Source organism: Serinus canaria, chromosome 2 (assembly GCF_022539315.1).
Source record: "Serinus canaria isolate serCan28SL12 chromosome 2, serCan2020, whole genome shotgun sequence".
NCBI lineage: Eukaryota > Metazoa > Chordata > Aves > Passeriformes > Fringillidae > Serinus > Serinus canaria.
This window is the reverse complement of record NC_066315.1, coordinates 56,321,969-56,336,662: the sequence shown is the minus strand read 5'-3', so window position 1 is coordinate 56,336,662 and position 14,694 is coordinate 56,321,969. Positions and strand designations below refer to the sequence as shown.

General features: G+C 39.0%; 1 protein-coding gene across 22 annotated transcripts in view; it reads right to left on the bottom strand.

Annotated features, from left to right (window-relative positions):
* Positions 1-14,694, bottom strand: part of TNS3 (tensin 3) — a 215,213-nt gene that overhangs the window by 9,686 nt on the left and 190,833 nt on the right. For all 22 annotated transcript variants that reach the window (XM_030236610.2, XM_018918255.3, XM_050970797.1 and 19 more), the window contains 5 exons: positions 12,250-12,378; positions 9,861-9,956; positions 6,356-6,433; positions 4,558-4,635; positions 299-467 (listed from right to left, as the gene is read on the bottom strand). In XM_030236610.2, the coding sequence (XP_030092470.2) occupies positions 299-467; positions 4,558-4,635; positions 6,356-6,433; positions 9,861-9,956; positions 12,250-12,378 (550 nt within the window). The remainder of the gene's footprint in view (positions 1-298; positions 468-4,557; positions 4,636-6,355; positions 6,434-9,860; positions 9,957-12,249; positions 12,379-14,694) is intronic.

Sequence of the window (14,694 nt, the reverse complement as noted above, 5' to 3'; positions counted from 1 at the left end):
ATGCCACCTCTGTTCAGTGATGCTGGTGAAAGCCATCATGAAGATAAATTACTTCACAGAATAGGTTCAATATCAAATGCTAGGAAAGCCAGTACTTTTCTAAGAAATAACAACAAAAAATGTCTTATCAAAGTGACCTTCCAAATCTTACACAGTCACCATCATTCCTATAATCCTGGTATCCTCTGAGACAGAGACTGCGAAATGTAACTAGGAACATCAAATCAACAGCGGCCAGATGATAATCCCCTCTGACAGGGACAGGGTTGATAATCCCTTCCCATCCTTATTTGCTTACTTTCTTTGATTATCTGTCAGTGTGATTCCCTGAGCAGACACCTTGAAATGGACAACAGTTGAGACAGGAGACGGATCTTGCATCAGCGTCAGGCTCAAAGCTTTCTGTACTGCCTGGTATCCTGTGAGGGACTCCATCTCTACTGAATTCAGGTACCAAACATTACAAGCTGTGATGAAAGAGGGGAAAGATTTTGAGAGGTCATAAGCTTTTTACTCTCCATTTGGTTTTAATACCTTTATATCAAAGACAATGAATATACTTATTATTATCCATACATATCCTGAAATTTAAATAAATACAAAGCAACACCAGAGAGTACACTTGTAGGGAGTACAGGAGCAAAGGCATTCCTGAAAGAATGGGGTTATTTTGTGTTATGTTCAAATACATCAGCCAGCAAGAAAATACACATTTGCAACATATATTTACACGTTCTACAGTTTCAAGTATTTAAACTATAGTCAAAGGAAACCATTCACTTGATTGGCAAGACAAGAATGTTTTCACACCAGAAAGAACTGAGGGTCATTTTAAAGCCCATTCCACTTTAATTCTCATTAATAGTTTATGTATGTTTAATGATTTTAGAGCAAGTAACACAATTTCCATACTGAAAAACTGTAACTGATAAAAGTTACTGACATACACTTCTAGGCCTTTCCTTTATTTCAGCATGCACTTACTTCTAAAAGTACTATTCCTCTTCTAGAGATATTAGCAACTTCTGAAATATCTCTATAAAATAGATACTCACTGGTTTCTAAGGTTATCAGTCTTTTTACATCAAATCTGCAGTGAGCACTAAGAAAATACGTATTAATATTATATAGCATTATACAATAATACTGTACTACTCTATAATACTACACAGTACAGTGGCATCTAAAATATGGACTATTATATGGCAGTAACAGAATTATTCACATGCTTACTGTGGAACTATGGTAAAAAGTCAAATTTACAAACAAATTAAGAAAAAGCAAGAATGATTTTGCACATCCATAACTAAACACTAACACCAAGAAATTTTGTGTTTGGTAAAAACACTTGTGTAGGTATCCAGGACAAAATTTAAAAGTAAGTCAGCTGACACATACAAATTACCATGGTTACATTTCATTTCTTTAGCAGTTTCATTTGGCTTGCCAACATTACTATGAAAGCAAATACTAAATTAAATCTAACAGTTTTTCTTTTTATTTAGCTATTCTGTAATCTGTCTTAAGATTTCTCCTATGGCTACCAACATAAAATTATAGAGCTAGACACTGGCACTTTCAAAACAACCAAGTAATCATACAGTTATAAAGTCCATAAGCCTAAATTTGACTCCATCATAATGATCAGCCCAGTAACTTAAAGCTCTGGAGTCCATCAGTGAAAGAAGGGATCCTGACATTTCATTTATCTGATTTGAAAGTATAAAATTTCAAAAATATATTTTTGCATTGCTATGAAAATTTCAAAAACTTTTGCTTCAATCAGTTAAATTCATGCACAGAGGACTTAAGACGAGTAGCAACCCAAAATTGTAATGAACATTCCAAACCATAAACTCTCTTCATTACTGTGTATGGTCGCTACATATCTAAAGCTCTTCACTATCCTGTGTGTCCTTCCCCAGAACAGTAAGTTTCCCTTCTTTAAAAGCCACACACATCAGAGTCCCTTCCTCTTCTGCCACACTGTGCATTGCTGTCAACAGACTGTTTTCAGGTTTTGTTTCTAAATGAAATTTCCAAGCATTTTATCTAGATTGCCTTCAAAGTGATCGTTCAAACAGAAGTTACCCGATAGAGAGTGTCCTTTGCATCTGTAGCACAGAAAATAATAAATGGAAACTTACAGAAGTGTTGCAAAGTGAAAACATGTCAGCTTTAAAAAAAGGAGAGCAAAGATAATGAGAAACACAGAAAGATTTGTCATTAAAGAACATCATGCATGGCCTGACAAGATATGGAGAACAGTAATCTTGGAGAAAACATGCTCCAAGCTACAACAAAAGGAAGACTTTTTGTTCAGTGCAGCTGCCCTGCAATGCTGCTACTTTTATCTTTCACAGATGACATTTTGGAGCACATCAGTGGCCACCAGCAACAGCTTAACAATGCTGCTTTCAGACTGGGAATGTCCTTTGTTCAGAATGCTTAGTTTCTTGACTGTATCAGTGCAAAGAGAATTAAGAACTGCAATTAATTTAAGCAGAAAATGTTGTTGCTGAACAGGCAGATTAATAAAGCAAGGTGTATTCTAGGGAAAAGCATAGAATATATGGTTTCCAGTCTTCAATTGTCAGTTTCTAAGAAGCAAAGGATTTCTAGTCAACTTCAGCACTTAGAACGTGGAAAAGCTCATTAGGTTTTTCAGGGAGCTATAAAAAATAATCATTCGAGGAAAACACTGGTTTTTTGCTTGTAGAGCGAGAGAAATGTGGGTATAGAAGGGCAGGGAGAAAGTACATCTGCTTTAAAGTTTCTTTGAAAGGACTCAATTTACATGTTTTGAATCTGCACTTCAGTGTTGAACTCCACAACTTGAATGCTTCTGTGACTGGAAAGGGAACCCTGATGTATCAAGGCAGAAAAAAAAAACCTCTGAGAACCTCTCATAGCTAATTTATCTATTTGGGTTCCAAATCCTTGTTTAAAAACAACAAAAACATCAAAATATGTTAAAATCAAATGTATTAAGCACCCTAAATGATCCATGATATGAAAGCTCCCATAAAGACTTATCTGACTACTGCCCCAGCTGAAGAAATAATTCTTTCTTTTTCTTTGAAAAGCATTGTCTGAGCAAGGAGAAACCAGTATTTCTTGGAAGATAATACATGCCCCTTTTGATAGCTTTTCTAAGACGTAAAGCTCTACAAAAATTGATTCTCTGTTTTTTTTCCCTGTTGGCTACAACAAACAACAACTAGCAAGCTAATACGTGCTCACTTGCAGCACAGCCTCACAAAGGTTTGCCATTGCCTCAGCCACACATGCCTGCTCAATTACAGCACTTGAAGCGGTGCTTCAAATTTAGAAGTCAAAGCAGATTGCTGCACAAGCAAAGAGCAACACTCTTTCCAGAGCTGGCCAGTTTGATAACTGCCCCTTCAGAAGTGCTTTAAAAATGCATGAGGGCAATGAGGCAGCATTCTTAGAAACACATGCTTTGCCACAACATTCACTTGTGAATCCAGTAGTAGGCTAAACTCAAAAGAAAGGGGCAAATGTAGTGTATTTCTGTGCTCTAATGGCACTAACTGGGTGGCTTCTGGGGAGAATGCAAAACAACCTGAAAACCAACGACCACTGCAGGATCCAGTGGGCAGGATCCCCCAGACTGTACAGCACTGTACCACTGTACAGCAGAGTAACACAGTTGGTTGCATTTCTAAAGACAACTCAGATTATGTAGGAGTACTTAGAGCATTGTCCAATACGGTGAGTTAGAATGTCACCACACCTTTTCAGACAAACTAGTTCTCTGGATCAGATGCACGCTAACAAAGCAGGTAAGAAGCAGAGCACACCTCTACAATGCTCTTGCAAACACCCTAGTTTGAGAGCTATACAGATGGTAACAGTGCATAGCATCACACATTTTGAACATACTCTGGTCATGGTTCTTCTGTCACATCAAATAAGCTTGCGGTAACACAACTCAACTTGCCAGAACGGGTACTCCACTATGCATAAGAACCCATAAAAGCATCCAGTGGAAAAGACACATGACATTTCCTAAGAATATGCAGCACCAGGCAATGTAAAGAGTTCTTTAATATATAAAATGTTCTTTAATATTTTTTTCAGATTGATGCAACAGTAAGCATTTTGCAGTGGTATTGTTAATCCCTATGATGAGAACTTAAGCCTAACTGAACATCTTCCCTAGTTGGCTTTTGCAGACCTCACACATAGTTCTTGAACCTTTGCAACCACAGGTTGAAAATATCCTCTCAAAGTTTATCAGTTATGAAAGCAATGTCCTGCTTAAAAATCACTGTGCTTGAAGTAACCTACATACACCTCATATTCTCACAAGACACACAATGGGAAATGGAACACAGAACGTAGGAGCTGGCTGCAGAAAATGGAAAAAACTTGGTACATATCCTCACAATGCCTTTTACACTTCTACCCAGCACAATAAATTTAACTGCTCCCTCAAAAAATCCTTTAATCCAGTCTAAGCTTCAGCTTCTCCCAACCTGTAAGATACAAACTTTGGTAACAGTCAAATACAAGGATAAAAGTTTAACAGACCTGCACCCTGTTTGAGAAGCTCTGCAGCTGAGTTTGCAGCAGTTTGTGGAGAAGTTTCTGCTATCTCCTCCAAGGGATCTGCAAAGAGAAAAAACACTGTCCATGTCTTGTATGGATTTAAATCAACAAATCAAAGTCCACAGTCATGTATGAGCTGTTACACTTATAACTGTGATCTCATCTACTGAACAACTCCTGGCCAGAAACATGAAACCACCTTTTATCTGCAATTATAATCATCTATGTAGGTTTTGTGCTGCATCAGGGTTTTTTTTGGCCTTGAGCACTGCAAGCAGGATGCTTAACTTTTATTTCCTGACAATAAAAGACGTAACACAGGCATATGCTGTAGGGACTCACATGATTTAACATTAAGAAATACTTATAGCTGTATTCCCTCACTACAGCCAAAAATATCTTGACTAGTGTGATTTTAATGATATCGTTTGATTTCTATGATTTACAGTAATTTATACAAAAAAGACTCTGTTACCATGATGAAATCAATTAATTATATTTTGATCCAGAGGATGACAACAAAACCTTCTTCTCAAGTTGAAAAAAGAAAACATCTGAACCATTAGACAGCAGTGGAACATTTCCTCCCAACTGACTGTTAAAAGTAGTAAGAAAACTGTCCACCAACATATTATTTGAGGTATATGCATGCATGTAAAAAGATCTCATTTACTGCTGCATTTAGCATGAGGCATGCTGTCTTTGAATATAATCAAATGAGGAAGAGAGCCATAATACAGTTCGTGAGACTATTCATATGGTTAGTTACAGTTATCCAAACATTTTAAATACTCCAGGCACTGTATCCTGTCATTAACTACAGAAAATCATCTTAAAATGCATAATCAAATTGGATTAAAAAATAAAACCAAAATAAAATTTCACTGTGGTATGTTTATTCAAGACAAGCCAAATGTTTCAGACCTCCAATGTACCTCTGGAAGAACAGAGTAATTCTTCCATTTTAAGTGAGGGGGATAGAGAAAACAAGCCAATCTGCACACTGTTTCACCATATAAATGTATGAGATCTCTTGTCACATCTACCAAAGCATATTTTTGTGCTAAAATGGTTTCACTGGTGTATTTGCATAATCAAATGCTATTTTTGTATAATAACATATGGTCTATGACAAAAGTTTAAAGGGTTTAAAAAGCCCTTTAAAGCCACAAACGACAAGAATATTTAATATTTCAATAATGTGTCTGGGGTTAACTTCATGTGGGAAAACATAAGACAACTGAATTACTGGACAAGCATGAGCATTTGGTTTTTGTCTTAAGAGTGATTTATGAAATCAGTATAAGCAAAATTAGAATTATAATTCCATGCAGCAACACAGGCTTTTTGATCATTTACCTGAACAATGTCTGAACCTGTACAAGTTGCTACACTCTTCCTGCCAGTGTCACACTCTGGGCACCATCTACTCTTTATCTAGTTGTCCTTTTGCTATCCAGACCTGAATGAGTGGTTAAATCTAACCATACACTGGCATCATGTCATGTCTAAGAAGGACATTTGTCTTCCCACATGGTAAATTACTGCATGGATTTCCATGATGAATATATGCTTATGACTGGAATATCACAGTACCAGTATGCTCACAACCACACTTTGGATAAGGGTCATCACCAATACTGAAGACAACATCAAAGCTTCCTCCTTGGTGAGTTTCTGCTCAGATCTTAACTTCTGACACATTCACCTGCCTTCAGACACTGATACTTTGAAGCAAAACTTGGCTGGGAATATCTCTTCTGTACGCCAACAAGCATACCTCTGTCTGGGATGAGGAGCTTGCAGGGCAATGCCAGTGGAGTGATGGAATGCTGATACACTAGAGCTGTCAAACTCCCTGTGGTCAGAAAAGCAACAAGACATGCACAGTTAACTTGGTAGGCAACAAGAATGCTTAAGTTATGTTTGCTCTCAAGTATTTTATAGACTAAGAACCCCCTCTGCTTCACTTTAAAAATCTCTTGGGTCCTAAGCCAAGATCTTCTTGAACTCAGTAATCACAACCCTATGTTCCCTTTTCCTCTTATATACACTGCTTAGATCCTAACCTAAATGTCTGTGCTTCAAATGGAGAAAGCACAAAAATTACAAAATCAGTAACATATACAAGTCAGTAAATTCTTTTCAACACTCTTAGCTCCTGCTACATTAAATGTAGTAAATTCTTATGAAGGTGGCAAGAGCACATGAGGTTGCTTGTGCTACATGATGAGGTAAAAAAAGGCAAGTTCCACCTCTTAGCCACCTAGTCTTCATCATCTAGTGTTCTGTCTACACACGCCTCTATTTTGTAATTCTGGAAGTATAAAAGATAGTCCAGGTAAAACCTCTTCCATTTAAGGCAGCAGTTAGGTACACAGAATTCTCTATAAAATGATTCTTCTTTTCTATTCAAAGTCATTCTTGCAATTTGGTCTTGCCTTAACTGAAGTAATTCAGTATTAGTTACCTTTGATATTATTATGTCAGACTATAAGGAATGAGACGAAGGCACAGTATTCATCAGCCTGTTTGTACAAAAAGCCATCCTTCAATCCCATTTACTAACAAGCAGCAAACATTATAACCACGTGCTGGAGAAAAATCCCAGTTCAACCAAAACCAACCGCATCTTTACAGTCCATCAAAAATTTCTTTGAAACAGAAAGATGATCCAATGCTACAAGGATCCTACAGAAATGGAAAGACTGATTGATACTATCCATCCTTCATGATCTTACCCATAAATATGCATAGCAGTGCCTGTTCACCTACTTGGTGAACCAGTTTTGAGCCTGTGTCCTGGGTTACAATGTGGGGTGTTACCAAGCTGTCTTCTACTCCCCTCTACATAACTCCTGATGAAGTGTTAACAGTGGGACGTTTTTAACAGCTGCCCAGTGTGCACCCAGCGCTTCAGACTGGATGTTAGCTAAGGGAGAAGAGGCAAACCCTGCAAGGCACAGTGGTCTTCACAATTAACTCAGGCATGGTAACTACACCCATCCTGAGGAGGTCATCTCTGCTCAGGGGCCATTGTGGACTCAATGGCCCTAGCAAGAATGGATGATTGCAATGACTCAAGAGTATGACACCATTCCACTGTGAAACTCCCCACCCCGAGGGAGGTACCACCTGAACCTGACTGTTTATCAGCTGGGGTTTTGGGGACTTGGGGCATCACCACCATTGCTCAACAGACCCAGAGGAAGACCCGACCTTTCACAAGACCACGGCTTTCAACAAGACTGCAATCATCACTTCAACAGGATTGCAGCCACTGCTTAAGCAGACTGCAACCAGCACCCTGATCAACAGAGTGCGAGACTGTACTCTGACTTAGTGAGTTTAAGCCAGTTTTTATGTATCACAGCATTTACAGTTATATTTTTTATTAAACTGTAACTCTGACCTGCTCTCAAGGTATTTGTGTGGGGTTCATCTCTCACTGTGGTTCATTTTCAAACCAGCACAGGCTGTACAAACGGAAAGACTAGGAGATGTTCAAACTAAATGACTAGCAGGACTACATAGGTGCCTAAACAGGTACTTCAAGATTAAGGAATGGACTAAAAGTTCTCATTTAAGGTAAGTCTCATGCTATATACTGATAAACTTCAGTCCACCTTTATTTTAAATGCAACTTTATTTCACATCAGGTAATTTTATGGTAGACGACCCTTTCACAGGTGTACTTGGTGTATGTGACAAGGCCTGTAACAGGGGGTGGGAGGGCTCCAGGATGACCTCTGGGTAAAGTTCAGGGAGCTTTTCATGCCAAACACAGCCCATTCCAGCAGACCCACTGCAGGGCACCTATGGAAAAAAGGCTGGGTGAGACACTGCAGAGAGAATGCCATGGACAGAGTAGGAGGAGGAGGAGATGCTCTGGGTATCCAAGTTGCCATCCCGCACCCTGTAGCCTCTGGAGGACCTCACCTTGGAACAGATGGGACATTTTCTGTGGTCAACGGAGAACACATGCTCAAACATGTGTTCGGTTTTTTTGTATTTTTTTTCTACAGGATGGAAGCCTACATGGAAAGCCCACATCCCAGGAAGGAAAAACTGGGAGAGAGATGAAGCAGCAGAGGAACTTAATGATCATATGTTCTCACACCCACTGCAGTGGGCATAAGGAGTCTGGGAGGAAGCAGTGAAATTGAGCTGGGAAAAGGGGAAGGAAAAGTGTTATTTAATACTTGTCTTTGTTTCTCATGTTGAGGAAACTTCTCTGTCTGACCATCCAGGAGCCATTCTGGCAGTCACTCTTGCACCACCTGAGCTGGTACTCAAAGCCCCTTCACAGCTCCACACCCCACACTTACAGTCAGATTTTTCCTCAGAAGCTCAACCCCAGGTTTCCCTTAGCAGAGTCTCAGACTTCAAGATCATTAAAACAATTAATTTTGGTGCAACAACTTAATAACAAAATAACAGCTCAAACTGGGTGCCTCTGAGGCAAGATACCCTTACAACCAAAAGGCAGGAAAGTCAGGGGGTTGGCCGCTGCTGCTGTACCTCTTGAGTGGTCACCCGGCCATGCAGGTCCCCGGGCCCTTTGTTATGCAAAGAGTCATGGCCTCTTGCCTAGGACACCCATAGCTCAATCTGCAGTTTGCACTTCCAGCTTACAAACCCATCTACCTTCACTAAATGTATCCCTCAACATCTGACTGCCTGAATATTGATTTTAATTGGAAAAAAAAAAAATTCCCCAAGTTGAGTTTCTTTTGCCCTGTAACTGGTTAGCATCTCCTTGTTTTCATCTCAACCCATAAGCTCTCCCATCCTATTTTCCCCTCCTACCCCCAATGAGTGGAAAGAAAATGAGTCAACAGCTACGTAGGCTGTTTGCCATTAGGGGTATTGTACTTCCATCATATTACATAAAATAATGTACTGACATAGCATAATGTACTTTGTGAATATCTCACTCTGGCATCATTTTTAGCCACCTAATATGCAGCATAAATATAACACAGGACAAAAGGTCCTGAATCAATTAGGATTATAAGAGTGATTTAGCTCAGCTTTCTGCAGCTACATTGGTAGTGGTAGACAAGCTTGACTGTTTGAAGCTTGGTCACGTGAATCTATGCTAGAGTGCCCTGCACATCTGCTTAAAGCAAATGCGTAAAAGGTTCCTGGAGCCTTGGAACGGGCTCCTACAGAAATCATCAGGACTCAAACAAAGTAGTCTCTCATTTGTATTCCATCCAAGTCAGCAGTGGCAAATGCCAACTGTTTCCATCTTCTCAGTCCCTGTGATGCACAGTACTCACCAAAATATGGTTCATTTGGGCATCCTTTCAGGCGTACCCCCTTTTGAGTACATTCAATCAGAAAATGCCTTACAAGTTCATTTGACGAATCTCCAACTGTGTTGAAAAAAAAGACTCATAAAAAGAAGCAATTAACAGACAACTCTCACAAACTAGGTATTTATGCAGTTTTTCCACATCACTACCAAATGTTTTATATACAAAATGCAAAGAATACAATTAGACCTACTCTGCAAGTTACAAGATGTATTTGAAAGGTTGTTTTTCAAAAAACAAATAAGCAACCAGCTCACTTTAGACAGCCAGAGGAAATAGTTTTATATTCTTAAGTGACTGACATCCAAATATACACTGGTGTTCAAAACCATCCAAATATGGTCCCAGCTACAGACAGGAACAGAAATTTGGAAAATGAATGGCTAGAAATTTTGATGCACTTGCCCATTAAAAGAACTTGTATCCAAAGTGACAAGGAAGAAAAGTATGAAAAAATATTCCCATTTCCAGTGATATTTCTGTTCACAGAAATTCTCCAGATTAAAAGGAGAGTAGATTAAGCTACACAAAGGTAATGATGGCAATTCTCTCAGTACATTTTTACGTTTCCAAATGTCTGCAGTTTTATGCTATGTCTCTGCTCCTGAAAACAAACATTTACATGAAGCACTAGGGTTTCACTAGATTTTTAAGACAGTTTTAATCTCAGGAATTGAAGACAAACCAAAACTGTAGAGTTGGATGAAAAGAGGAGATTCAAAGTCCAAGAAAAGTGTAAAAAATCCCTTGAGATTTGACATTCTTTTAAACACATACATATATATGCAGACATATAATTAAGACAAATATTTCTTGGAAGATGGACTGACAGTATTTCCTATCTGACTACAAAACTAAATCCTTCTCCAAATAGTTAAAAGGTTATTTCATACCAACAGGACAAAGCTATCAAACCATTTAAACCTTAACAAAAGAGCTACAAACAGGCACTCCCCTTGATCTATCAGGAAACACCTCAAGGGTTGACTTTCAGGCCAATACAAATGAATGCATTAATATGGACAGCAGAAACTTCTACGCAAGCAAATATTGCACTGATTGTTTTTTCAAACAGCTTACTGTTTGCTGTTATGCTCTCACCAAATTAAAAATAAATTACTGCAAGATTTGTGGGGAAGGGAAGCCTGGAACAAGAAACACTACAGGAAACAGAACCAATCTGTGCCTTCTGGGAATAAATAGGGAAAACCAGAAAAGCTAAGTATCATGAAGTGAGAAGTGGAAGAACGCTAGTCTTACTACTACTGACATAAACTGTCTCTTGAAGCCTGGCTGAGTGTGAGCTTTCATGTCTTCCTGGACTTCCCTAATAAGAAAAGACTACTAGAAACACCTCACAAGCTACTTTCAATTTGCCTCCTAGTTGTTGCTTTCACCACCCCAGTACACCTACGCTGAGTTCATTACATAAATCATTGCAGTGTTTCTGCTGATGTTTATGGGCAACAAAAAGGACTACATGGCAAGTTGTTATTAAAAATTGTTTCAAGACACCAGATTAAAACAGATTCAAAGTGTTACTGTAATAGAGGTGAACTGGTAATTGTTGCCAAAGAGTAAGCAAATCCAAACCAACAGCCAGACAAAAAACCAAACCAAAACAGCCAAAACCATACTTCCATAAAAACAACACTAAGAATAAATGCTTTCCTGTAATCTTAATTGCCAACCTCACCAGTCATTATGTACTAATGAAACATAATAAGCTTTGTAAAAGAAAAATAGCAGCAACAAAAACCACTCCACTAACCTTGCAGTAGTACAAATGGAACCAAGAACACTACAGATATTGGCTGCTGAGTTTCCATATACCAATTATTGATTTCTGCATGTTCTTCTCACTTTATGTTTCACAACCATCAGGCATGAGTTATATATGGAGGCACTAGAGCTGACAGAGTAGATATATAAATCGCCACTTCTTTTAAACAATTATCCTCAGGAATCTCTTCAGATTTGTATCGGAAATAGAACTGTCTCAAAAAAAAAACTTTGGGATCAAAAATATTCAGCCCTCCAGCTGAGTGAAAACTTTACATTGTAGCCCGTGAATCAAATGCAAACTTCTGATTCCTAGGGAAGACCAGCTGCTGAGATGACACTGATTTTCATTAGGTTGATGAGGTACAACACACATACACAGCCATTACAAAAGTCATGGTGAAACCATATAGTATAACAGGCATCGTATCCAGTCTCATTTAACAACACAGAAAACGTAACCTGCAATGCAAGCTGCACTTATGAGAAGAGGTGAAGATTCTAACAGATTGCTACCCACCAATAAGGACTACCTACTATGTATAGCTTTTTTAATAACATATAGAAGTACCTTTCTTTAACTGTAGCACAGAAGGAGGTGGTGTGGCAACTTTCATTGCTAGCCCATAGGCTCCCCGGAAAGAATGACTGTCTCGAACAATGAAAGACCCAGGCTCCTTTTCCTTGAGAACAGCAATGGCTGCAAGGGATTCCAGGAAAAAAACAGAAAAACAGTTCAAGCACAATGCACACACTCAAAAAGTACACAAGTACAAATGTATAATGAATAGGACACCAGAAGAAGTAAGGTCTTTTTCTCTATCCTCACTGCCGTACAACAAAACACAGTTAAGAGTATTTGGGGGACCTGTGCAGAAACACCTTGTCCAAATCTCACAGATACTTATTTTAAAAGAAGCCTGAAGTACAGAGCCCTAACTTTTACTGTTTTTTAAACTAAGAGGAGTGCTCAGGTCCCACCAGAATTCCTACAACCACTGCAAGAGCAAGTCTACTTCTGCTTAGATTTTGTCAATTTGTTAAAAGACTGCATAGCTCTCTGTAGCTCTCACACTGACTAGACAACACTGTTTTTCACTTTCCATTCAGCCTAAACAGGCAGGACAGATTCATTTTCATCCACCACCAAGTTTTCATCCCTGCAAAGCTACCTTACTGCCTGAGGAGTTTTGAAGCAAAGGAAGGAACCTAAGTGTATATTCTGCTCTTTAAAATTTTTGTGCTTTTCTTTCTTTCCTGCCCCATACAAGTTTTAGAAATATGTGTGTGTATACCATTATACTTTGTTTCTAGAATTTCCAACCATCAGCATGCCTTCAGAGAAACCCTAGAAAGAGCCCAAATTTGACACTGGACTCCTTAATTGACTGTTCATACAGAAAATGGATATTATGCATATGGGGCACAAAGGCATATTTTGCAAGGCCTGATGTTTACAAAGCAAAGGTTCATTTCATGAAAAAAGAGGAAGTAAAAAAAATCAGGAAAATGCAGACATAATTATCTCTTCTGTCAAAGCAAGTAAAGCAAACGTATGCATTCTATTATCTTCATAGGTCAGATGGCAAAGGAAAGAACCTTTCTTCACAGCAATATGTCTTGTTTTGAGAGAATAAGGATGAATACACAAACCCCTGCAATTAAGCAGTACATAACACTTCTAGAAAGGGATACAGTAATAATTTGTCACAGGAGCAGTCTGTGCACAGGGGAAAAAACAAACACGGGGGGGGGGAAAATCAAAAAAGATCAGCAAGAGTACCTTAAAACATTTTTTTAAATGAAGTTTTACTTCAAGGATGAAAAGAGGCATATTAAAAGGTTGGGAAGACAGTTGTTTCATTTGTTCAAGCAGTTAGGTTTTAAATTGCTTTATATCTATGTCCCTCACTGGACATACACCACGTGAGGTATTTTTCTGCATATTTAAAGACTCAGATTTCATTACGTGTGGTCAGTAGATAATGTGAAGGAGACTGGAGTGAAAGGACCAGCAAAGTATCATACAAAAATGAATTAATGTTCTGTTTTTTATGATCTTTATTCCCCAGACATCCTATTAACCACAAAAGAACATCCTCACCATCTGAGAACATAGTAACTAGACAGACACAGCAATTCATTATTTGCCAATAGCTGAAGTTCAAACTATTTTGGTTTAGTAGGAATATCTTTCTAAATGTAAAACTAGTTAGTAATTTTTCCTTTTTTGACAGCCACATTTTTAAAAAATGCTTAAAATCCTGCCTTATCTCATTACTCACAATTCACTATGGCTGACTATTACAGTATAAACACAAGCACAGTCAGACCAACTGCATTTGGAAAGCACTGTCAGAGACAAATGTTATAGTTTCATGGCTGAAACACTGTTATAAAGGACTTTTGCCCATTATGGCAAAGTGTGTAACAAAGCTGCAGCAACGAAGCCCACCCCACCCTGAATGGACCTCCTGACTGAAACCCTGAAATGTGAGTTCAGCCACATAAAAGAGCTTGAGATAAGATTGAAAAACAGTCACTTCTATCATCTCAGGTTTGAGGAGAAGGATGCATTCACAGGAGAGTCAAGCTCAGCAGCTGTCCTGAAAATCATCCCCAGCTGGCTTCAGGGTGGAGGCCATAGCCCACGGGCTTATCTGCAGCCAGGTTTGCACAGACTCCTCCCCAGCAAAGAGGGAAGGACAGTTTTGGGTATATGTCATGACCTCCGGTCAGACTCAGTGAACATCCACCCTCCATTACACAAACTGGCTCAGCTGTAAAAGTCCCCACTCTGGGAAAGCCACATCCACAGGACACTCATGTGAGGGGCAGCTGAGGAAGTGTCATAATCCAACAAAGACCCCTAAAGCACTCCCCAGACTCATTCCTGAGGCCCTGCACCACAGCAGGGCTGATGCAAAGTGATGCAACAGATTCAGTCTTACAAGAGAGAGTATCCCCCTTCAGGGGAGGCACCTGGGCCCAACTTGCATTAATCTTGGGACCCACA